A 27,157-nucleotide genomic window follows, 5' to 3' on the forward strand; every position below is an offset into this window, starting at 1 on the left:
ATATGCAACAGTATCAAAAGCTTTCCTGAAATCCAAGTATATTATATCAAAATTATTTGTTGCATCCAGTTTCTTCGTGACCACATAGTAGTATCCAATAAAATTGGTCAGGCAAGATTTCCCCTTAACAAACCCCTTGCTGTATCTGAGCTATACTGCAGTCTTGTCTAGATGTTCCTGCAATGCTTATTTAACCAGTGACTCCATTATTTTTCCCAGAATAGAAGTTGAACTAACAGGTATGTAATTACTAGTATGTGACCCTTTGAAACCCTTCTGTGAACTGGGGATACATTTGCACATCTCCAGTCCATGGGGACCTCTCCTGAATCCAGAGATGTTCTCATAATAACGGCTAAGGATCTGCTTACTTCCTTTGCTGCTTCCTTTAATATAACCGGATAGATCCCATCTACCCCAGGTGCCTTTCTTATGTTTAACTTCAATAGTCTCCTTCACTTTACTCTCAGTTATTGCAAAATCCTCTAACCCTCTGTTAGAGTTTGATAAACTCCTGGCATTCCCCTCCCTAAGCATCTACATTCATTTGTGAATGTAGATGCAGAATACTCATTCAGTTTGTCAGCTACTTGAGCAAGATCATCAACAGTCGAACCATCAATATCTAGTGAACAAATCTGATTCATCCTCTAGAGTTTACATAAGTAAAGAAGTCTTTGCTGTTCCTTTTTACATTCTTTGCTAAATATTTCTTGTAATCTGCCTTCGCTTGCCTAACCTCCTTTGTGATTTGATTACAGACTAGCTTATATCTGCCATAGTCTTCTGTCTTACCTGATAATTTATACATCGATGATCCAAACCGTTATGACCACCTACCTAATATGATGTTGGTCCTTCGTGTGCAGCCAAAACAGCTTGTACCCAGCAAGGCATGAATGCTACAAGATTTCTAAATGTGTCTTGTGGTATCTGGTACCAACACGTAACTAGTAGATCCTTTAACTCCTGTAAGGTCCATGGTTGAGATACCGCAGATCGGAGTTGCTGTTCCAACACAAACCACAGATGCTCGATGGGATTGATGTCTGGGGAATTTGGAGGCCAGGGCAATACTTCCTCATGTTCTGTGAACCAGTCTCGAACAATCCGGGCGGTGTGGCATGCCACATTATCCTGCTGAAAGACATCACCGCCAGAGGGGAAGACCATTGCCATGAAAGGGTGTGCCTAGTCAGCAATGATGTTTAGGTATTCAAAGTATTTTATTATTTTCTCCAGGGTTTCCCCTATCTGCCGCTGAAGAGTAACTGTACGTTATTTACAATTTGTGGTTTAGCAAAACATCTTTTGATCCAGCATCTTCACAGGAATGATTACAAACAATACGTCTCTTGCCTGAGACCAATATAGTATAGCCACACATTTGACCATACTGTATATCCATAACACTTGCAACTCAGTTATTACAATTGTTGAAGGCAGCAATTTCTATGTTAACCTTCACAACTTATACAACTATACAGATAGTTAGGACCTACCAGTTCGGTTACATTGAGGTCCGACATATATCTTACAATTTATACAACTTACGATTTACAATTTATTCACCTTATTACAGGCAGAAGTCCCAGTACACTGCCCACCCAACAATGATCCTGGCACATCGACTTATATATTCTAAACACTAATATTGCCTTCCGGCAATAAATACAAATAAATTTCCTCATTAGAGGTCCTGTAACAATACGATTAATACCAAGGCAACTATATACAGTGGTAGTACGCTTATTACATAATTATTCTCAGTCGGCAAGTCCTTTCCTTCTGCGGAAAGCCTTGTTAGCAAAGTTAGCCAGTGCCTGATAATTTTCCTCATATTCTAAAAACTTGGTGAAGTTATTTACATCATAAACTTCGATCAGTGTCTGAAGTTTACATCGAATGTCTACATAATTCAACAGGCAAAGGCAGTTTATGAGAAATCACTAGCAAACAGAGCAAAGAGAGGGGATAAGGAGTTCTTCACATGTATAAATGCCAAGAAGAGCAGGACAAACCAGATCACACCTTTACATAAGGGAAAGGGGATAGTATTAAATACACCAGCTGCCGTTGCAGATGAACTCAACAGTTATTTTGCATCGATATTTACAAATGAAAAACCTTTTGTGACAATGGGAAATTGTGTGAGCGAAGTTAAAAAATATGTAATTAATGATATTGAAATTTCGCAAGATTATTTAATGAAAAAATTTTCGAACCTACAGGCCAGTAAGGCTCCTGTAGTTGATGGAATACACCCTATAATCATAAGGGAGGTGGCAAGTGAGTGCATTTAACCATTGAGGCTAATTATGCAAGCATCATTAGACTCTGGGAAGATTCCCTTGGATTGGAAAAGTGCCAATGTATCTCCCATACATAAGGATGGCTCTAAGAGTGAAGTGGGAAATTATCAACCTGTCAGTCTGACTTCGGTGGTAGGGAAAATCATGGAGGCAATGATCAAGGGTGGAATTCAGGATCATTTGGATTGATTTGAAATTTTCAAAGATACTCAGCATGGTTTTGTAAAGGGAAAATCATGTTTAACAAATCTGGTTCGCTATTTTGTAAGGGTCACTCACGAGCTGGATTTAGGGAATAATTTCAACATTGTTTATTTAGATTTCAGCAAAGCTTTTGACTCAGTCCCACATGAACGGTTGCTTTATAAGCTGGAAGAGGTTGGAATCACTGGGAAAATCCTTAGATGGATAGCAGGATGGCTTCAGGGCAGGAAGCAGAGGGTTGTGATAAATGGCTATTCCTCAGATTGGGTTGATGTAAGAAGTGGGGTTCCCCAAGGATCAGTATTAGGACCACTGTTGTTTTCAATTTTCATAAACTACATCGATGAAGGGATAGAGGGCGTGATGTCTAAATTTGCAGATGATGTTAAAATTGGTAGAGTAGTTAATGATCACTGTCAAGCTGAGCTTCTTCAGATAGACCTAGATAGACTTCAGGAATGGTCAGAAAAATGGCAGCTATGCTTTAATCCAACAAAGTGTAAGGTATTACACCTGGGAAACAGTAATCCCAAAATAACTTGTTCACTTGGTGGAATTCAACTAAACCCAGTACTGGAGGAAAGGGACTTGGGTGTTACTATACGGTCAGACATGAAATTTTCTGAGCATTGTAAACAGGTTGCAAGGAAGGCCTATTGATGATCTATCGAATTTTTGCAAGTAGAGGTAGGGACGTGATAATCCCATTATATAAGGCTTTTGTTAGACCACACTTGGAATACTGTGTTCATTTATGGAGACCGCACCTAAAGAAAGACATCGAGCTTCTTGAAAGGGTGCAAGACGGGTAACTCACCTGGTGAGATCGGCAAAAGGGCGCCCTTATGAAGAAAGACTTCAAATATGTGGGTTGCAGAGTTTGGAAACTAGACACCTTAGAGGAGATTTGATTGAGGTGTTTAAGACTCTGAGAGGCATCAGTAAAATGAATGAGGTCAAAATTTTCAAGATTATAAATGATTCTAGAACTAGGGGACATAAATTCAAGTTATGGGGGGGAAATGTTTAGATTGGACTGTGGGAAGTTTTATTTTAGCCAGCGAGTTATAAATTACTGGAATAAGTTGCCTTCGTGGGTGGTAGAGGCTCACAGTTTGGGGAAATTCAAAGGTCATCTGGATAGTACCTTCGAGTCAGGGAAGTGCATAGGATGATAGGTTTAATTTTCTTTTCTTTTATTAATTATTATTATTATTTATTTTATTTTATTTTTTATAATTTTATTCGGGGTTTTTTTTTTTTTTTTTTTTATCATTGCTTTATTTGGGTTTTTTTTTTTTTTTTTTTTTTTGCTGGTGCAGCATAAGCCATAGGCTTTCTTGCACCATGCAGCCATTACTAATACTAATAATATCGACATTCTAAGATTATATGTTGGACTGTTTCCTCTGAGCCACATTTACATAGAGGAGACGCAGCAAAACACAGAGTAAATAACTTTGAGTTTAGGCTGCCATTATTATTATTATTATTATTATTATTAATAGCCATATGGTGCAAGGAAGCCTGAGGCTTATGCTGCACTAGCCAAAAAAGAGTCCCAAGTTACCCTGAGAGAGAGAGATCACCAAGAAAGAGAAGAACGATGATATCCAGCTCAGGGCCCTGGGGTTATGCCCGGATAGAAGGAAATTTAGGTGAAGACCAGGGTTAAACAAGGAACAACGTTTTTTGTCAAATTCGGTAACCTGAGGTATAAAAAGGGTAGTAATTCTTCCAGCGTTGGCATTAATCCATTCGTTTTTCCATTCCTGGTGGAACTGGTTTCTTATTCTAGTGTTGTCTTCTTTCACTGGCACGTCCAGGTTAACAGAAAACTGGTTGAACTGTGCTGCAGTCCCCTTCCTTCTCCAATACTGAAAATTGTACAGTACTTCGTATTTAATTGTCAGTTTGCCGTTGATTACTTGTAGTGCCGAAGTTGAAATCGTGTGACGAGCTCTTGAAGTTGCAATCAGAAAGAAGTGCTGGGCTTGAATCAAGATTTTTTTCCACCATGACTCTGCGTATACTGGGGCCCCAAGCACCCACAGCATAACAGACAATAGGAATAAATATGCATTTGTAATACAGCTTGAGAGTGGAGGGTTTCAGACCCCAAGAACCTTTGGTAATTCTGATTATTTTGCCTGTCAAAGTCTTGATTTTGCTTAGTACATTATTATTTGCTTAGCTTTGGTAATGAATTGAAGTTTGTTATCTAACATAATTCCTAGGTATTTGTACGAGTTAACTCATTTTATTGATTGTTCTTTAATCTTAATACTTGGAGGTCTATTTGGGTCTGAGAAGAATTTGTTTTGTTTTGGAAACAGAAATAGTTAATTTATGTGTACTACACCACTCATCTAGATCTTATAGGACTTCATTAGCATGAATTTCAAGTTGTAGTCTGGAGTTTCCAGAAACAAGATAATTAAATCGTCTGCGTAAGCGATCTTAGTTCTGCAGTTATGTTCGGTAGCCAGCCACCCATCAAGGACCACATTCCAGCATACTGGTCCAAGAACTGGTCCCTGAGGGCAACCGTGAGTCACAGGTCTTGCAACAGAGCAGGATCCACTGGAGACCACAAGTGAGTGATTCTGGAAATAATCCGTGATGAGACGATAAACAGGCACAGAGACGTTTAGGTAGGTGGTAGACATTAGAGTGGCTGGCACATGGATGACTGAACCCAGGGTATCCCAGTAGAACATCACCCAAAGCATGACACCACCACCACCAGCTTGCTTTCGTTCCATGGTGCATCCACATGGTGCAACAGGAAACATGATTCAGCGACCAGACGACCTTCTTCCAATCACTCAAGGTCCAGTTTTGATGCTCGCTTGCCCATTGTAGGCTCCGTTGCTGGTGAACCATGGTTAGCATGGGCACTCAGAGCGGCCTGTGACTATGCAGCCCCATTTTCAGCAGGGTTCGCCGTACTGCGTGTTGTGACACATTACTCCAATTACTGGTGAGTTGCGGCATAGTCACCCTTCTTTTGCCACATACCATCTGGGAGAGCCTTACTTTGCTCACCTCAAGCATCAATGAGCTGTGGTCATCCAACACCTTGCCGGTGGGTCGTGGTTTCCCCTCCTCGGACCACTTTCAGTAGATACCAACCACGGCTGACCGTGAGCACCCCACCAACCGTGTCGTTTTGGATATGCTCTGACTCAGTCACCTGGGCATTACAATTTGGCCTTTGTCAAACTCGCTTAAGTCAGCTGCCTTTCCCATCTGAAGAACAAGAGTAACACTGATTAACGGAGCTCAGTATCAGGTGTTTTTTATACCGTGTCCTGACCCGAACACACACCGTAGTTCACCTGCAGTTGCTTCGATTTGCATAACGACCCGCTGGTCATAATGTTTTGGCTCATCGGTGTATGTATCCCATGCATTTTTCTTCTCTGCCACAAGTCTCGTTAGTTCATCTGACATCCATCTATTAGTGACCATTGCAGAATGGAGCTTTTCAGAGATGAAAATAATCAAACTTATCGCTGTTCCACAATGACACAAAATCAGCTTTATTTGAACATTCATTCACCAAGGGTTTAGACCTGTATGAAATGATCCAAACTGTCAGCTGTTAAGGTAGGAGAAAGTACATCTTTGAAGCAGAAACTTCAACGAGTACATAGTAATTAATGTCACTTTATTAAATTTAAGTTGATAAATTATTTTATTTTATTGATTTTATTTTTAAAATTGGCCCTCTCTCAGCACATTTATTTTATATTTGAATTTCAAAGCATTGGTAGCATTAATTTCTTTAGATCTTATTTTACTTCTCCTCTATTTTATTGCTTTTTTACCTCTTATTTTCAAGGGGATGATCCAGAGTGTCTTAAAAATGCATCCAAAAATGATATCAGGCCCATCAAACGTAGATCATCTTTGGGGAGATTCTTTGGACTTCGAGGCTAATATCCTTTCATCATCCCAACAAGTTTTAGGAGGTAAAGAAGTTTTATTTTGTTTCTGGACTGTTGTCGTAGAATGAAATTATAAAATTTAGCATAATAGGTTCATATCTGTCAGGATTACAAACTTAGCAACAGTTATATTTCTTTCCATAATAAATTGCAACAAATGTTGTATTTTCAAAATCATGCTTTTGTTTTGCTGTACTCTATGAATTATAGCAAGTTAGATAGTGTACACAGTTAGATAGTGTACACTTGCTAACCCTCCAGACGTAAACTTAATTGAGTAGCAGTGGGTGAGGTCAAATGAGCTGTGAGTTGTGTTCATCTTTGACTGGCAACTGTGGTCAATTTATGCAATGTTACAGGCAGCCTGGCAGATTTTATCCCTGATTATCTTTCATAATATTATGACATCCATGCAATAGTATTATCAAGGTGTTATTATACGTGGGAAGGCTCGACATGTTAATAGGTATATGGTCATGTTTTTCAATGGCCACTAAATGTTTGCATGTGTGTATAATAAATACTTCATAGTTAAATGAAAGATGTTAAGCTAGACACCAGATTTATTGGATGATTGTTTTCTACATCAGCATGTTCGGGAGGCAACTAGAGGGAGACTCTTGATTTGATTATCAGCAGTGATTCTTCATGCATTAAGAATCTGCAGATAAATGAACCACTAGGTGGCAGTGATCACAGTGTGCTGAAGTTGGATTTACTCAAAGAGGTAACTACCATTAGGGGTAAAGGGAAGGGTTATTGCTTCCGTAAAGGCGACTACGATGGACTGAGACAGTATTTAAATTCTATACAGTGGGACCAACTGATGATGTTACCAACAGCAAATGCAAAATGGGAAGCATTCAAAGAACTTATCTTGGAAGCTACTAGGCTTTACATACCAACTAAGAAATTGTTCAAGGTTTAGGCCAAAATGGATGTCAGATGAACTAATGAGGCATATGGCAGAGAAGAAAAATGCATGAGATACATACAAATTAACACATGACACAGAAGCCTATGATAGATACAAGTTGATATGCAACCAAGTTACAAAGGAGGTTAGGCAGGCGAAGGCAGATTACGAGAAATCCTTGGCAAGGGATGCAAAGAAAAACAGCAAAGAGTTCTTTACTTATGTAAACTCTAGAAGGAAGGGGATGAATCAGATTGGTCCACTTGATATTGATGGGTCAAGTGTTGATGATCCTGCTCAGGTAGCTAACAAACTAAATGAATATTTTGCATCGACATTCACACATGAGGAGTTATTCAGCGAGGGGAATGCCAGAGGTGTATTCAACTCTAGCAGTAAGCTACAGAATCTTGAAATAACTGGGAGTAAAGTGGAGGAGAAACTGTTGAAGATAAACACAAGAAAGGCACCCGGGGTGGATGGGATCTATCCAGTTATATTAAAGGAGGCAGCAAAGGAAGTAAGCAAACCCTTAGCCATAATTATGAGAGCTTCTTTGGACTCAGGGGAGGTACCCATAGACTGGAAATGTGCAAATGTGACCCCAATTCACAAAGGAGGATCAAAGGCTGACACAAGTAATTATAGACCTGTGAGCTTAACTTCTGTTCCAGGAAAATTAATGGAGGCACTGGTTAAAGAAGCACTGCAGGATCATTTAGACAAGACTTCAGTTATAGCTCGGACACAGCATGGTTTTGTTAAGGGGAAGTCTTGCCTGACCAACTTGATTGGATACTATGATGCAGTCACAAAAGAACTGGATGCAGGGAATAACTTTGATATTATATACTTGGATCTTAGAAAGGCTTTTGATACTGTTGCACATGGAAGACTGCTACACAAATTGGAGCAGTGTGACATTGGAGGCAAATTGCTGCTATGGATAAAGGGGTGGTTGAGGGGGAGAAGACAGAGAGTGGTAATCAATGGACACTGCTCATCGTGGACTGATGTTATTAGTGGAGTCCCTCAGGGCTCAGTGTTGGGTCCATTATTGTTTTCTGTATTTATAAATGATATTGATGATGGTATATCGGGCTTAATGTCCAAGTTTGCAGACGATACAAAGGTTGGCAGGGTTGTCAAGGACACTACTGACACTATGCTGCTGCAACAGGATCTGGAAAGGTTGAGCAGATGGGCTGAGAGGTGGCAAATGAAGTTTAACATTGACAAATGTAAAGTACTACACATGGGAAACAGCAACCCCAGAGCAACGTATCAACTCTGTGGTACAACACTGACAGTGGTAGAGAATGAAAGGGACTTGGGGGTAGTTGTGCAGGCAGATATGAAGTTCTCTGAGCAGTGCAGACGGGCTGCAAGAGTAGCTCATGGAGTATTGTCAATGATATACAGGAATTTTTCTAGCAGGGATAAGGAGGTGATTATTCTCTTGTATAAGGCGATGGTCAGGCCACACCTAGAGTACTGTATACAGGTCTGGAGGCCTCATTTCAAGAAGGATGTAGAGCTGCTGGAACGAGTACAGAGAAGGGCAACAAGATTAGTGAATGGAACAAAGGGGTGCTCTTACGAAGAAAGGCTTACGTTTTGCAAATTACAGTGTCTGGAGACTAGGCACCAGCGAGGTGATCTGATAGAGGTGTATAAAGCCTTGAATGGTTTAAGCATGCTCAATGCTGATGGGATTCTTCCTCTAGCTCAGAAAAATCACCTGAGAGGGCATAAATTCAAATTGAGGAAAGACAGATGTAGGATAGACGTGCGGAAATTTGCCTTTAGCCAGCGGGTGGTTGGTTGGTGGAACAGACTTCCATCCCTTGTGGTGGAGGTTGATAGCCTAAATAAGTTTAAGGCTCAGCTGGACAGGTATTTTGAACGAACAGAGGGGTGAAGTGGAAGTGGTTTTTTTTTTTGGCTGATGCTGCATAAGCTTGCTTTCTTGCATCAAATGCCTCTACTAATGCTAAATGTTGAACTGTGTCATCCATTCTGAAATTAAAGGTTAAAAATATCGATAGAATTCAGTTGCCAAATGTTAAATTGCAATTTTTCTTATTTATTTCCAATATAGATTATGCACATAATACAGAGGAAAATTCTCATTCTCCTCATCATAGTGATTGCATTAAGTGCCGTGCTTGCTATAGCTATGAAGCTAATCTTACTGATGAGCTAAACTTACATGTTGGTAAGTAACGGTCTGTTAAATGTTTTAATATTAGACTAAGACATAGTAGTTAATAATTAAATAGCTAATTTATTAAAAAATTAAGGGTTTCATTTGGAATAAACTAGATTCATGCTTACCAGATATGTCTGTATGACTGCTAATTGTGTAAATAGAAAGGAATTTTTTTTAAAAAAGTGATAAAAACTGATAAAGAATAGGGAAAACAATAAAAAGTTAATAAATTTAAGGTAAATATAAAATAAATATATTGAGAAAAGCAATACATAGTGGGATTGTCTAAGCAGATAACCCTTGGAAAAAGATAAGTGGAAAAGAAGAAAAGAACAGATCATATGCTGTGTTAGGCCATAAAAAGAAAGTTGTTGGGAAGGAGGGATCTGATTGAAGAAAAAAAAATGGTTTTAGAATCATTTTCTGAACAAGATAATATACAGTGATTTGGACTGACAAGAATAAGGTCTGAACAGAATTAATTAATTAATTTGGTTAATTTCTGTGAATTTTAAGTTCCAAGCTGTTGGTAGAATTCTCATCATTTTTAAAGAAATATAGAAATATAATAGAATGTCAGTTATCCGGGGCTCAGTTATCTATTGGTTTTGATTATTCTTGGTTCCAGATACTGTTTATTTTTTATAATTATTTTTAAAAAAAACACAGTTACAGACTTCCTAACAAAATGATTTTTGAAAAATGTTTATTTCTTTTTTATATGTTTGGGAATGTGATTGTGTTCAATATTTCCTTTTTTTCATGAAATATATACCTGTAACAATCCTGTTAAAATATAATATGAATTAACTGTGTTTTTCAGTTATCCAGGATTAGCTTTCCCCAGTTGCCATAGATAGTCGCCATTCATTTGTGCTATATATTCGAATTATTGACTATTTTTTTTTTAACTTTTGCAAATACTGAATAAAAAGCACAGTGCAATGTGAAAGAAAACAAATATCAGGGTTCCCAGCAGGTCGCTTTTATTATTCACATTTTTGAATTTTTTGGTATATTTTTCGATATGATAAACAGTGGAAAAAAAAAAAAAAAAGAAGAAAAAATCCGAAAGCTAATTACTTAAGATTAAAGGATGACTTTGGTTGCAGGACCCAGATGATGTGGGAGGGAGACACAGTTGACTAATTCTTGGCCCAAAGTTGGTGTAAACATATGCAGCACTAGGTCAAGTTCAACCACACAGGATTCACACAATAAAATTTATTTTTGGTACATAGTGGAAAAACTGACATTTGCAAAGCTGTATTCAAACAATGCTACTTAAAATTATATGCGATTATGGAGGCCTTTTTTTTTTTTTTTTTTTTTTTTTTATCAAATATAAAGTGATAAAATTTGTATTGATATTGTTTATGATATCAATACAGTATTGGGTAAGCTCATGCTTCATGTAAGAAGTGCTGGGTTGGAAACTAATTGACAGTGACTTGCAAAATTATTGCCTGGCAAACAGCAATGGAAAGTCCTTTGCTTTTCAGAAAAACTTTCCCTATCATAAATCAATTACAACTGCCCAAATTAGATTTCTGTATTGTAAAATAACTGTATTATACCTGACTGCATACTGATTTCAGACAGGTTGAAGCATGCTAAGTAATTTTATAGCTCTGCAGCAAAACCTTAGGCCTGTCAACAAGTAAAGAGTAAAATGGCCATGGTTCCACCTCTTCCATTTGTATGGCGCAGTAAATGAGTGGGAAGAGCAGAGTTTTAAGTGTAGAACTTTATATTTTTAATACCAATGGTTTCCAAGTGATTTTAGAAAAACCAGACAGCTATCAGTTGCACATATCGACAACTTCTAGTTTTGCTTATTTGTATCAGTTACTTCAAAATAGATAAGCTTGCTGGATGGTTAAAAAAAAAAAAAAAAAAAACCATCATTGAAAGGGGATAGATTACTGCAAGAAATAATCATTTAAAGTATAATGGAGCTAAATTGAAACCATTCTAAATAATAATCTACAACTTCATCAACATCAATACATAAAGGCGGCTCTAACTAAGAGTGAAGTGAGAAACTAGCAACCAACTGGTCAGTCTGACTTCAGTGGCAGCAAAAATCATGCTTAACCAACCTACTAGTTAGTCATTTTGACAGAGTCGCTTGTGAGTTGAATATAGGAAATAATTTCGACATTGTCTACTTAGATTTCAGCAAAGTGTTTGACTCAGTTCATGAGAGGTTACTGTATAAGCTGGAATGTTTGAAATCACAGGAAAAATCCCAAGATGGATTGCAGGATAGCTGCAGGGCAGGAGGCAGAGGTTGTGTTATTTGTTATTTGGTTTTTAGGAGCATTAGCAACTAATGCCATATTGCTCCAGGGATATGCGGTGGTCATTCCCTGATCTTTCCGCATCCTCCATATTTGGTGGTCACGGGCTCGAACCCCAGTCTAATCAAGAAGCGTGTGCTACACACTGCTGCTCTTGCCCACCTGGCTAATGAGGCACCGCAGAGGTTGTGATTAATCATTATTCCTCAGATTGGGCTAATGTAAGAAGTGGGATTTCACAGTGATAGTGTGTGTTATGTCAAAATTTTCAGATTATATCAAGATTTGTAGAGTAGTTAATGATCAGCACCAAGCAGGTGTTAATCGTTAACTACTAATAAGTCTATCTAAGTCTTCTAAAGATCGGAACAAAGACCTTCACGTGCCACATAACTGCCGGTGTACCTCAAGGGGGTTCCTGTCTGGCATTCTCTTCTCAGCAATCATGGTGCCATTTGTGACCAATAAGTGCAATTGGATCACATATGCTGACGATGTCAAGCTCCTTACTAGAATATCACCATCCAACTCGGCAGCCGAAATCACTAGCAAACTGCAGGACGTGGCTGACTACCTCAATACCTTCAACCTCCAAATCAACCCCCTAAAATCGGCACAAATAACTTACTCTCTAAAGGGCAGCCCAACAACGTTGGAGCCTGTGCTTAACGGCTCCTCAGTTCCAAGTGTTCAAACACACAAAGATCTGGGGGTCGTTTTCGACTCCAAACTATCTTTCAACGATCACATAAACCTCGAATTCACTACGCTGGGTCGCCAAACAACAGCTGCTCCACACCACCGACCCACAACTGGTAAAAAGATACATTGTATCAATCCTTTACCCGACAATACTGTATGCTTCAGAGATATGGGCCTCGGCCGCTGAATCCAACATCAAAAGAATATTCTCTGCCGAATTCTGGCTTCTAAAATGGGCCAACAGCAAACTCCACCTTCCCCCAGCTCTCAGATCAACGCAGTTAGCAGAAGCTCTTCAACTACGCAGGCTCCGGTCCTACATCACAGAAAGAAGGCTGCTGTTCACCATCAAGATGGCCATCGGTAAAATTACAGAGCCGAACTTCTGGGATCACTGCTCTTGGCGCATTCCTCCCCCTTATCTCCGGTCTTCAGCACAGCTGCTAGCAAACCGTAACCGGCTAGTACTAACTGACAGATTCCTGCCAAAGCAAATGCTGCCCTCACTGCAAGCCATCGACGTGGACCTCCAAGAAGTGGTCAATAATAAAAAATACAGGAAGGGTATCCTCGTCGAACTGAAAATGTAAAACTGTGCTTTGTTAATAATCTGATTTATCTTTTTTCTCATGTGTATCTCTTTTGTAAATATGTTTTGTTAACCCCTGGCACCAGCATGCCGTGACGGGACTAATTTTATGTCTATCATTGCTGCAATTAAAGATTCTATTCTATTCTTTGGGAGACTTAGATAGGCTTCAGAGATAGTCAGGAAAGAGGCAGCTACGTTTTAATACAGAAAAATGCAAGGTCTTATCCTTGGGGAATAACAACCCCAAATAGCTTACACTAGCTGTGTAAGCTAAGCCCAAGCAGTGTAGACAGATGGCAGTGAGGACCCATGGTGTGTCTTATCAATGTTTTATTGAACATTTACTTGTAAAAATGGAGAGGTCATAATCCCTCTGTATAAGGCAGTTATAAGACCACACTTCAGGTAGATACTATGTCCTGGTATTGAGACTGCACTTAAAAAAAGACATGAGCATCTTGAAAGGATTCAAAGACAGGTAAAACGCCTGGCAAAAGGATGCCCATATGAGGAAGACTTTGAGAGGTGGAAGTAAATTAAACGAGGGTGTAATTTTCACTGTTTTAAGCGATTCCAGAACCAGGAACTATAAATTCAAATTACAAGGACTGGATTGCAGGAAATTTTCTTATAGTCAGCGAGTTGTTAATTATTGGAATAAGTGCCTCCATGGTTGGTTAATGCTGACAGCTTGAGTAAATTCAAAGCTCAGCTGGATAGATGAAGAGGAAGCCAAAGAGGTGGTTTGTTAATTTTTTTTGGCACATACAGCAAAAGTCCAGGGTTCACTAGCACCATGCAGCTAATATTGATAACTTATAAGTTAAATTTCATTTCACAACTTGAATCACTTGTTTGTTTTATCTTTCACATCCAAATCATCATTCACGTCCAAACAAATGAGAGGTATATTAAAAAGAATAAGTTACTGTGTTCAGATTCAATGCAGAAAATTATGTTCTTCATCCATAGAAATTGAAATTTCATTGAAGCATTTGAAACTATTATTCTGGCTATGTGAAAATAAAGGTTACAGAATACAGTTCTGCATAAACCAGTGGTTGAAAAATTTACAGCCATACAAAATTTATGCAAACGATATGAGCAAATACTGGACATTTACATGATATGGTATTTGTTTATATTATTTGCTTAAATTTGTTTAATTCCATTACTTGCTTAATTTGGTTACAAGACAATAAGCTCAAATGCTGGATTGCCTCGGTCAAAACCAGATACCTGGCAGCAACATAGTTACACCCATCATTCATTAAAACAAAACAAGGTGTCTTTGTGTCTGTCCTGGGAACTAGGAAACTCCTTCAAGAAAACTTAAGAAATATTGCAAACAGAAATGAATTTTGGGGTTGGGGGATGCACCAGAGGGATAAGACTCAAATTTTATACTTCAAACTGTATTTATGTAAAGTAAATATCGAATGTAAACAGCTTCCTATTATAATCAGTTTTATATTGTAAAACTGATTATAATAAGAAGTTTTATATTGTAAAACTGGTTTTAATATGAAAGGCCTGCCATCGCCGTAGTGGCACAAAATCCACCACTGATTGGAAAAGAGGATTTTTTTTGCTGTTTTTTTTTTTTTTTTTTTTTTTGATGGGGGGGGGGTAGAGACAGAAACTTTAACTGAATTTATAGGCAGAAGAGTTCAAAACCTGACATAGCTAAAAATAATACATGTATTTTTACATTGTTAAATTCCTTCCTTTAAAAGTAGCTTGTTTATTCGCAAAAATGCAGGAAATATTGAAGATAAAGATTGTGGCTCTCCTTGGAAAATTTGTCCATTCATGGAATATTCAAATGATAAAAAATCATATGAAAGGTAAAGTTTCTTATTTATGAAGAATTGATAAATATATTGGCAGCAGAAGTATCAGAAAAATATTAAGTATAACAAAGAAAAATAAATATTTCTCAGTTATTGTTGGCTCAACAACTGATTGTTCAAATGAAGATCAGCTCTGCTTGGTAATTCAGTACTAACCTGAAGATAAAACCAGCATTATTAATTTTTAGGATTTGCTGCTTTAGAGGAAAGACACATTGGAAAATATTTAGCTGAAACTATTTGAAAGAACTTAAAAAGAGAAATATCGAATTATCATACTGTGTGGGACAGACTTATTTTCCAGACTTATGGAACATTTATCTGGTTTGTATAATGCAGCTGCAATTTATTAGAGAACATGCAAGCCTTATATACCATGTGTTATGTACAGCCTTAATTTAGCAAACAAAAAATTTCCTCAGGGTTTACATATCTTTACTTTTTTTTTTTTTTTTTGCAAAATTTATATAATTATTTTCAGTTCTTCATTTCAAAGATGGCAAAACCTTTATGAATGAAAAATATTAAAATCTTTATGTACTACATGATTTTCAGCTTGTTTTGAAGCAAGCTGAAAATCATTTCTCAGATATTATAGAAGAAAAATCACTAAAGCAGGAAACCAAAAGAGATGCTAAAAACTTGAAGAAAGTACTGTTGTATTTTGACACAACAGCACTTTTGTACATATAAGAAAACTAACCTGAATTTCTGTTATGCTTCATTGTTGAGCTTTAAAGAATATGTACTGAGTAAACATATAGAAGAGGATTTCATTAATTATATTAAAATGGGAAAGGAACATTAGGAGAATCCCATGGAACAGATTTCAAACCAACATTTAGAGGCAAAGATAAAAGAAAACAATCAGGAAAGTTCTTTGATGGACCTAAATGTTTAGAAAATGATTTTTCAGGAAATGTTCATTTTGCTTTCCAAGTAAACACATTTCTATAAAATGTTGGATAATCTGAGTGTATGACTCAAAAAACAAAATGAAAATTACAAAACATTAATTAATATGTATGAATTCATGGGAGATAAATAGCTTCAGTAGTTGAGTTTGTTCAAATTTATTAGGAAAATGATCAATCATGAATATTGAATTTGACTTAATTGTGTTGTTGTTAGCTAATCTAAAAAAAAAAAACCATTTCTTTCCAAATATTGAAATTGCAATAAGAATATAGAATATACACTGATGAGCCAAAACATTATGACCAGCAAGTTGTTATACAAATCAAAGCAACTGCAGATGAACTACAGCGCAGGTCGGGATACAGTATAAAAAACACCTGATACTGAGCTCTGTTAGTCAGTGTTACTCTTGTTCTTCAGATGGGAAAATCAGCGGACTTAAATGAGTTTGACAAAGGCCAAATTGTAATGGCCAGACGACTGGGTCAGAGCATATCTGAAGCGGCACAGCTGGTGGGATGCTCATGGTCAGCCATGGTTAGTACCTACCGAAAGTGGTCTGAGGAGTGAAAACCCACGAACCACCGGCCAGGTGTTTCACGACCACGGCTCATCGATGCTCAAGGTGAGTGAAGGCTCTCCCAGATGGTACGTTGTTGTTGTTGTTATTTGGATTTTAGGAGCATTAGCAACTAAGGCCATATTTATCTGGGGAAGTGATGCTGCCTGGATGCACCGTGGGATGAAAACAAGCTGGTGGCGGCGGCAGTGTCATGCTTTGGGCAATGTTCTGCTGGGATACCCCGGATCCAGTCATCCATGTGCTGGGCACTCTTATGTCTACCCCATACCTAAACATCATTGCTGACCAGGTACACCCTTTCGTGGCAACAGTGTACCCCTCTGGCGGTGCCGTCTTTCAGCGCCATGCCACACTGTCCGGATTGTTCGAGACTGGTTTGCGGAACATGAGGTACGAGCTGTTTTGGCTGCACGTGGGGTACGAGCTGTTTTGGCTGCACGTGGAGGACGAACATCATATTAGGTGGATGGTCATAAAGTTTTGGCTCATCGGTGTATTTATGTTATTTTTATATACATGTTGTCTCTAATACAGAAGGGGAGAGAGAGGAGGGTTATTTTCAAAACTGAAACTAGTAAAGAATTATTTAAGAACAACTATGACACAAAACAGACCCTTAAACGTTGCAATACATAGTGTTGAGCCGAACAGACTCTAACATTTCGATATAATTGATCAGCTTTCAGCACTCACTTAAAGTTACATATATCAAAATGTTAGTTTAAATTTATTTAAATAACATTTATATACCAGAAAAATGCAAAAAGAAAAAAAAAAAAAGAAATAAACAGATTCTACAGTCATGATTATCAAGTTTTGCAAATGTGTTTCTTTTAGTAGTGGCAAGTAGAGGTGTAACTAGGGTATTACAAGTGTGGCATCTGGCTACAGATGCCAATTCATCATAGGTGCAAAATGGCTAAAGACTTTGAATAACTGAATTTATGATTTATTTTAAAATTATAGCAATTGTTATTATGTAAATCAATCATTATAAAATCCCTTTTTCATAAAAGTATGATCTCATGGATAATAATTTAATAATAATCATTTTTATAATTTAATTATTTAATTGTAATTAATTCAAAAATATTAATTTCTCTAATACAGAAGGGGAGAGAGAGAGGTTAATATAGCTATAATTTTAATTTAATTATTTTTATGAAAACAAAGGCACATCTCTGATGTTTTGCCATAGGCATCAAAATTCCTAATAGTAAAATGCAATAATAGGTTAAATCCTTAACATTTGCTTTGAAAATTACAATCTGGGTAGAGACCCCACCAAATGAGCTGTGTGTGTGTGTGTGTGTGTGGGACCGTAGACCCTCTTAATATGTCCTGGTTTGGGTGAGATTTTTTCAAAGCTTGGTTTTGCATCACAACATATTTCCCAACAGAACACAAAATTAACTGAAAAAATTAGCTTTATGCAGTTAAACTTCATCTTATCAAATATCAAGAAATTAATATGAAAATTAATATTTTTGCAGAAGATGGCCCCAATGTATTATCAATGGGAAAGATAGTAGATGGTTATTATGTGAAAGATACCTTAATTAAAGGGGAGTGAATAATGAAGCAGATCACATAAAATGCATACTCAGTGATCATTGAATTATGACCACTCCCTCTGTAATGGACTATGCCACATAGCTTTCAGTAGAAAAAAACCAAACAAGTTTCTACACTAGAGCAGTGGTAATTTGCATCTGCATGCAAATCAGAGTGGTAAAGTAGCAGTTATGGGATGTAGTAAAGATATCACACAGTTTCAAAGGGGCATGATTGTGGGAGCTCGGGTGTTGGGCAATTCCATATCAGAAATGGCACATCTTATCTGTTGCTTGTGGCGCACTCTGGTGTACAAAGAATGGTGTCGAACGGGTCAAAACACCTCCTGCCAACAGAACTGTAAAGGATTGTGCAAGGTGGATGTTTGTAGCGAGCAAAGGATGCAGTGTGTTATACAAGCTCAACAGCAAGTCACTGTAAACAGTTGACATCACAATACAATATGGGGAATGCAAGAACAGAAACCAAATTATGATGTGTCACGCACTCAGACGTATGGGTTCCACGGTAGACGACTCAAGAAACACCCTCTCCTCACTTGATCATCGATAGTGAATGCTGTTGGGTCAACAACACATTGGTTGGACACTGGAGAGCTTGAACCGTGCTTGTGAGATGAGTCCAAATACCTGGTGCAACACAAGTTCATGGGCCCATCATGCATGATGCCCATTATCCAAGTAGTTGGCAGTGGGTTCTTAATATGGGGCATGTTTTGCCTAGGTCACTAGTGAGGCCTACCATCAGCTCTTAGGAGACCATGTGCATCCTGCCATGTTGCATTTTTTCTTGGACAGAAATGGGATCTTCCAAGATTATAATGTGCCATTTCATTCGGCCTGCGCTGTGCAAAAGTGGTTCAAGGAACACAGCAAAGATATCAACCATCTTGATTGGCCTCTAAATTTGCCTTACCTCAATCCAATTGAAAACCTGTGGGATATTTTGGAATGGGAAGTGAGGCATACATATGGACATGCAACCGTCATCTATTCTGACACTGTGGAAAGCCTTGCAGGCAGCATGGCTGCAGATCCCTATAAACGTCTTCAAACATCTAGTGAAGTCAATGTCTAGTAGGTGATGTTAATTCATTGATCACTCAGGGTATATGCTGCTTTCGATAGAATATCAGAAATTTTTTGTGGTGTTTCATATTGACTTTCCTAATAGGTTTCTCTTGGTTAAATATTGATCTTGACTGGAACTTGAGGTCTGTACTTCCAACTCAGAATGACAGAAGGGATATGGAATAATGTGTATAATGGAATTAATAATGCACATTAGTATATGATGAACTGTAGATTAAATATCAATTTGTTATTGATTTGAAAATCGAGAACAGTAAGAAGTTTTGCTTTCTGAAAGGTGATCACAATGGTCTTAATTTTTAAAATTTTTTTTAGTGTTTAGGTGATGTTAACAAATGCAAATGCTAAATGGGAAGTGTTCAGGGAAATGATCACAGCAGCTACTTAAGCTTTTTATATAAGCTAATAGATTGTTCAAAGTTTAGAACTAAATGAATGAAAGATGAGATCAGTGCAGAGAAGAAAAATGCATGGGATATTTATAAATTATCAGGGGATACAGAAGCCTACATTAAGTATAAACTCTTATGCAATCACGTTAATAATGGAGTCAGGCAACCTAAGGCAGATTATGAGGTCTTTGGCTAAGAATGCAAAGAAAAATAACAAAGACTTCTTTGGTTATGTTAATACTAGATGGAAAGAAATGAACAATATGAATTAGATATGAATGGCATAACCATTGATGATCCTGTTCAGTTTGCTCATAAACTAAATAAATATTTTCTTCTACATTCATGTGTGAAGAAGTCTTTAGGGATGGACGTAACAGAAATATACCAAGTTATAACTGGGAGCTAAATAATTTTGTGATAACCAACAAGAAAGTGGAAGAGAAATTGTTGAAAGTAAATAAGGTACTGAGGCTGATGAAATCTATCCAATTATGTTAAAAGATGCAGCAAAAGAGGGTGCAAACCTTTATCCATAATTATGAGAGTATCCCTCAATTCAGGGGAAGTCCCTGGAGATTTACAAATGTCTCTCTTATTCATGAAGGGGGATCAAAAAGTGAAGTGAATAATTACAGACCTGTGTTCTTAATGTTTGTTAATATTTATTAATTTATTATTATTTATGATTAGCTGTTATATTTTTCTATCGCAATGTGCATGCCATTTGTTTGCCCTCTCTGCCCTGGACCATCCTTAAATATTTTATCTTATACATTCTTTTGTTTTTATATCCATTTTTTATCGGGCCTTTTATTACAAAGTCTTATGTATATCCTGTGATATCTCTTGTCTTTGCATTTAGTCAGATATTTCCTGACTAAATGCAAAGGTAAGACTACCCTGGTGTAACCCAGTTATCAACTCCATTAACAGGTCAAGATTATATCCCCATCTCATCCATTGACACTACAAGGTTTTTCGGTACCTTATACCTCTCTACACACACACACACAGTAAAAGTCTTCTGGTGTTCATCTATTTGCTTATCATACTATTACTCATTACAGGTGATATTATTACAGTTTATGATAAGAGTGATCCAGTATGGTGGAAAGGATACTTGAATGGAATAGTAGGATTGTTTCCAGCATCTTACGTCAAAGAAGTGTCATGACCAAGTTTGTTTAATATATTGATTGTTACTCAGTGACAGTTGTCACTTTTGTTCTGTAATGCCACGCTTCTTTTTACATTACATCATCCTGTGCTCTGTGTGTGTGTGTGTGTGTGTGTGTGTGTGTGTGTGTGTGTGTGTGTGTGTGTGTGTGTGTGTGTGTGTGTGTGTGTGTGTGTGTGTGTGTTGTATATATTAAAAGTATCTGTTACTAACTGATTGACTTTTTTGGCTCTTGTTTATATAATACATTGTTTATAAAACATAATTGTATAATTAAACATAGCCTCAGTCTGTACATAGCATTGAGAAAATCATGTTATGAAGGCGTTAGTATTGCACTGTACACTTGAAATAAAAACCACCAGGTATGGGGAATTGCATACATTTTAAATGAATAGCAATGTACTTCTCAATTGGTGCATGCTTTTAACTTAAATTGCTTATATAATACCAAGGCAACTTATGGTGAACGACCTCCACAATATATGATTAATTCACTTATTAGCAAACTTAGATTGCTTGATGATATATACAGACTAAGGCTGTCCTAATTTTACAATTATATTTTATAGCTCTCTTGTAGCATGAAGCCTTTTTCCTGAATTTTTTGAGCTTTCAAAACTTTAAAACACCATTAAGCTTATCACATATTTTGGAAATTTCTCATCACTAAACTGTTGGGCCTTTCACTTATTGTGTGTACATACCCACCAAAGAGATCCTGGAAATGCAATGTTTTCATCACTTGATACTCATTTGGAGAAATCTGGATTCAAATCCTTTTGGAGTTAGAGATTGGGGTTGGCGGGGGGGGTTCTTAAAGATCTCTTCATTCTGGACAATAATTAGCTAATTAGGGAAGGGAATGCCAGAAATTTATCAAACTCTGCCAGGGAGCTAAATGATTTAGTATTAACTAAGAGCAAATGGAGGAGAACTTAAAGTTAAACATAAGGAAAGCATCTGGGGTGGATGGGATCTATTCAGTTATAGGAAGTAAGCAGACACTTCGCCATGTTTATGAGGGCATCCTTGGACTCAGGGGAGGTCCCCACGGACTGGAGATGTGCAAATGTTTCCCCAATTTACATAGAGGGATCAAAAGGTGACACGAGTAATTACAGACCTGTTAGTTTAAATTCTGTTTTTGAGAAAATAATGGAGCCACTGGTTAATCTGCACTGCAGGATCATCTAGACAAGGCAGCGGTTATAGTTCAGACACAGCATGGGATTGTTAAGGGGAAGTCTTGTCTAACCAATTTTATTGGATACTATGATGTGGTTACAAAGCAACTGGATGCAAAAAATAATTTTGATATCATATACTTTGATCTCAGGAACGCTATTGATACCATTGCACATGGAAGACTACTGTACGAATTGAAGCAGTATGGCATTAACAGCAAGTTGTTACAATGGATAAAAGGATGGTTGAATGGGAGGAGACAGAGAGTGGTAATCAATGGACTAATGTTATTAGTGGAGTTTCCCAGGGGTCCGTTTTGGGCGCATTGTTGCTTTTTGTATTTATCAATGATATTGATGAAGGTATATCAGTTTAATGTCCAAGTTTGCAGATGATATGAAGGTTGGTAGGGTTGTTAATGACAGTAAGGATGGTATGCTACTGCAACGGGATCTAGAAAAGTTGAGCAGATGAGCTGTGACATGGCAACTGAAGTTTAACATTGACAAATGCAAAGTACTACATATGGGTAGCAGTAACTCCAGGGTAACATACCAACTATGCGGTACTACACTCAGGGTAGTGGAGAATGAAAAAGACCTGGCAGTAATTGTGCAGTCAGATATGAAGTTTTTTGAGCAATGCAGACAGGCTGCAAGAGTTGCTCATGGTGTTTTGTCAATGATTTATAGGAATTTTTCTATTAGGGATAAGGAGGTGATTAACCCCTTGTATAAGGCAGTGGTCAGGCCACACCTTGAGTACTGCATACAGGTCTGGAGGTCTCATTTTAGGAAAGATGTTGAGCTGCTGGAATGAGTATAGAGAAGGGCAATAAGATTAGTGAGAGAAACAAAGGGTTGCTGTTATGAAGATAGGCTTAAGTTCTGTAGGCAGCATCCTGAGACTAGGCACCTACGAGGTGATCTGATTCTGAACAATGTGAAGTATAGAGCCTTAAATGGTTTGAGCAAGCTCAGTGCTGATGGGATTCTTTCTCTTGCTCAGATTCCTCACCTGAGGAGCATAAATTCAAATTGAGGAAAGACAGTTGTAAAATAGATGTGCAGAAATTTGCCTTTAGTCAGCAGGTGGTTGATTGCTGGAACAAACTTCCATCGTTGTTGTGGAGGTTGAAAACTTAAATGAATTCATGGCTGAACTCGACAAATTTTTGGAGTGAATAGATGGGTTGGGAAGGGGTTTTTTTGGCTGATGCTAAATAAGCTTGCTTTCTTGCAGCATATGCCTCTACTAATGCTAATTTCAAGTAAAAAGAGTAAGTTTTTCTCAGTGAGTTAGTCAAGGGTTTTTTCAGCCTGCACAATACGTCAATCAGACTGTGAACACACACTACATATAACATAATACAGTGCAATGTGACCTTAGATACTAATGTGCTATAAGACATCAGCAATCAATATTGCCTTATACAATTTAGTTATAACCATCCTATCTCTACAAGCAATTGCTCAATAAATCATCAGCGAGAATAATATGTCCTCCAAACCACCTTTCTGAACTTCACATCTGCCTCAATTATAACATGCAAATTACTTTCTTCTTCTTTTCATACCTCCTAACTCTGAATTTACAACAGAGACTCCATTTTATTGATTCATTTAGGTCCCTTCTCTATCTCATCACATAACACAGTCTGTTTTTTTCACAGAAAAAAATAGGAACCTATGCCTTTACCATTAAATTCATATTTTTTAAAAAAATTCCGTGTTTGTTGTATAAATATGTGGAAACATGTAAAACAGTTACACATAACATTTACCTTTTTTATTATTATTATTATTATTATTATTATTATTATTGTTAACAAGGTCCTTTAGTAAGATACCAAAGAACAGTGACATTTAAGAGACAGACAAAATTGAGGAAACCTCTAATTTTGTATAACTGTTAAGAATCAAAAGTCAGTCACAATTTAATAATCCACGAGAGTACAATGCAATAAGTAAACCTTAGATAACTTCTTTACTTATCTAATAGCACGAATCAGCATCAGTTGGAAGATCCGTCATCATTTGGCACCGTGATTTGGATAAACTTTCGTACGTTTGCAATTCTGATAAGCAATTACATTTTATTCTCTCGCTGTAAACAGAAAACAGTTCTTTACCTATGTAAACTCTAGAAGAAAAGGGATGAATCAGATTGGTCTACTGGATATTGATGGTTCAACAGTTGAGGATCCTGCTCAGATGGCTAACAAACTAAATGAGTATTTTGCATCTACATTCACGCATGAGGAGTTATTCAGGAAGGAGAATGCCATAGTTGAAGTAAACACTGGCAGTGAGCTAGACAATCTTGTAATAATTGAGAGTAAAGTGGAGGAGAAATTGTTGAAGATAAATACAAGAAAGGCACCTGGGGTGGATGGGATCTATCCAGTTATATTAAAGGAGGCAGCAAAGGAAGTAAGCAATCCATTAGCCATAATTATGAGAGCTTCTTTGGACTCAGGGGAGGTACCCATAGACTGGAGATGTGCAAATGTGACCCCAATTCACAAAGGAGGATCAAAGGCTGACACAAGTAATTATAGACCTGTGAGTTTAACTTCTGTTCCAGGAAAATTAATGGAGGCACTGGTTAAAGAAACACTGCAGGATCATCTAGACAAGACTTCAGTTATAGCTCGGACACAACATGGTTTTGTTAAGGGAAAGGCTTGCCTGACCAATTTGATTGGATACTATGATGCAGTCACAAAAGAACTGTATGCAGGGAATAACTTTGATATTATATATTTGAATCTTAGAAAGGCTTTTGATACTGTTGCACATAGAAGACTGCTGCGCAAATTGGAGCAGTGTGGCATTGGAGGAAAATTGCTGCTAGGGATAAAGGGATGGTTGAGTGAGAGAAGACAGAGTGGTAATCAATGGTCACTGCCCATCATGGACAAATGTTATTAGTGGAGTCCCTCAGGGTTCAGTGTTGAGTCCATTATTGTTTTCTGTATTTATAAATGATATTGATGATGGTATATCAAACTTAATGTCCAAGTTTGCAGACGATACAAAGGTTGGCAGGGTTGTTAAGGACACTACTGACGCTATGATGCTGCTGCTGCAACAGGATCTGGAAAGGTTGAGCAGATGGGCTGAGAGGTGGCAAATGAAGTTTAACATTGACAAATGAAAAGTACTACATATGGGAAACAGTAACCCCAGAGCAACGTATCAACTCTATGGTACTATACTGACAGTGGTAGAGAATGAAAAGGACCTGGGGGTAATTGTGCAGGCAGATATGAAGTTCTCTGAGCAGTGCAGATGGGCTGCAAGAGTAGTTCATGGTGTCTTGTCAATGATATACAGGAATTTTTCTAGTAGAGATAAGGAGGTGATTATTCCCGTGTATAAGGCAATAGTGAGGCCACACCTTGAGTACTGTATACAGGTCTGGAGGCCTCATTTCAAGAAGGATGTAGAGCTGCTGGAACGAGTACAGAGAAGGGCAACAAGATTAGTGAATGGAACAAAGGGTTGCTCTTACGAAGAAAGGCTTAAGTTTTGCAAATTACAGTGTCTGGAGACTAGGCACCAGCGAGGTGGATAGAGGTGTATAAAGCCTTGAATGGTTTGAGCATGCTCAATGCTGATGGGATTCTTCCTCTTGCTCAGAATAATCACCTGAGAGGGCATAAATTCAAATTGAGGAAAGAGAGATGTAGGATAGATGTGCGGAAATTTGTCTTTAGCCAGCAGGTAGTTGGTTGGTGGAACAGACTTCCATCCCTTGTTGTGGAAGTTGATAGCCTAAATAAATTTAAGGCTCAGCTGGACAAGTATTTCAAACGAACGGAGGGGTGAGGTGTAAGTTTTTTTTTTGTTTTTGTTTTGTTTTTTTTTTGGCTGATGCTGCATAAGCTTGCTTTCTTGCATCATATGCCTCTACTAATGCTAATGCTAAAGAAGGCATATAAACACGAGTTTCTATGCATTATAAATTATGCAAAAGGCAACATATATACTGTGTACAGATATAGTTTTTCAGATTAAAGTAGCAAGTAGCATGATATAATCATACATTAGCAAAAATTAGCATAAGAACAATGTGAAGTACGTAGAAAGAAATACAAAAATAGATGTAATATTTCACAATGAAGATGATAATGTGAAATGCTGAATGTTCATTTGCATCATTTGTTGTAGAACATAACCTTCTTCTGAGCTGTGCTGATCATTCAGGCATGCTCAGAAATATGTTTCTCGATAAAATACTGAAAAAAATATGGATGTGGAAGAACTAAAACAGCAGACATTGTTAGTAAAATTACACAGATAGGGAAAAAGCAAGTAATGGCTTTGAAAAATATGCCATTTGCAATTGAAACAAATGGTAGTAATCAAAGTGATTCTAAGCTATATCTTGTGATGACCTATTTAAAAAAAAAAAAAATATATATATATATATCAAAAAGCACATTGGATTCCATCAGAAAAATGCTGACACTTAGTTTTAATTATGCCCTTGTTATAGTAGGCCTAAAAACCAGAGTATCAAAAGTTTTAAAAGATTAAGCATTTGGTAGTAATAGTTACCTGATTAATTTTTGTAATGAAAATGGGACTGAACACCTTCCCATGAAAGTGGTTGAATGTTTGATGAAGAATTGCTCGTATCTAGAAAGTAAGTGTTTTTTAGCACTTACACTAACTTTCCAGATTAACAAGAAAAAATACATCTTTTGCAATCAATGTGATCCCTTCTCTGTCTCACTGTGATAATATAGTTGGTATCATAGGTGTCTTTTTCTCTTCATAAAAAATAGTAAAACTGCATAAAAATTCTAATTTATTATTATTAAAAATTATGAATATAACCATGATAAATACCCAATAATGGGTTTGGATAATTGCCATAATTATTCAGTTAGCCATTAAAAAAACTGTATTCTGCAGGTTTCTCATTATTTCCAATGTAATGCATATAGTACAACCCAGAAGTTATATGCTCTCTCAATTTAGAAATCAGTAAAGATTAATAAAAGTTGCCAAATTAAAAAGTACAAAATGCAGTCCAAATCCAGTTCATGTTTCAGAAGTTCTGAAAAAGACAGATTAATGAATGCCTCAAGGGAAATCCAAATATATGATATCAAAATTATTATGTCCATTTCCTTTGTTACTGTGTCATAGTATCCAGTCAGATTGGTCAGA

The 27,157-nt window shown here is 37.3% G+C and overlaps 1 protein-coding gene across 1 annotated transcript in view; it reads left to right on the forward strand.

The window, feature by feature from the left end:
• LOC150090933 (nostrin-like) overlaps positions 1–20,877 on the forward strand; it is a 133,853-nt gene extending 112,976 nt beyond the window's left edge. The window contains exons 4-6 of the mRNA XM_090380717.1: positions 6,364–6,493; positions 9,487–9,603; positions 20,677–20,877. Of these exons, the coding sequence (XP_090236843.1) occupies positions 6,364–6,493; positions 9,487–9,603; positions 20,677–20,783 (354 nt within the window). The 3' untranslated portion in view covers positions 20,784–20,877. The remainder of the gene's footprint in view (positions 1–6,363; positions 6,494–9,486; positions 9,604–20,676) is intronic.
• The last annotated feature ends 6,280 nt before the right edge of the window (positions 20,878–27,157 follow it).

Source organism: Mastigoproctus giganteus, chromosome 1 (genome assembly GCF_048544385.1).
Source record: "Mastigoproctus giganteus isolate SK-2022 chromosome 1, ASM4854438v1, whole genome shotgun sequence".
NCBI classification, from domain to species: domain Eukaryota; kingdom Metazoa; phylum Arthropoda; class Arachnida; order Uropygi; family Thelyphonidae; genus Mastigoproctus; species Mastigoproctus giganteus.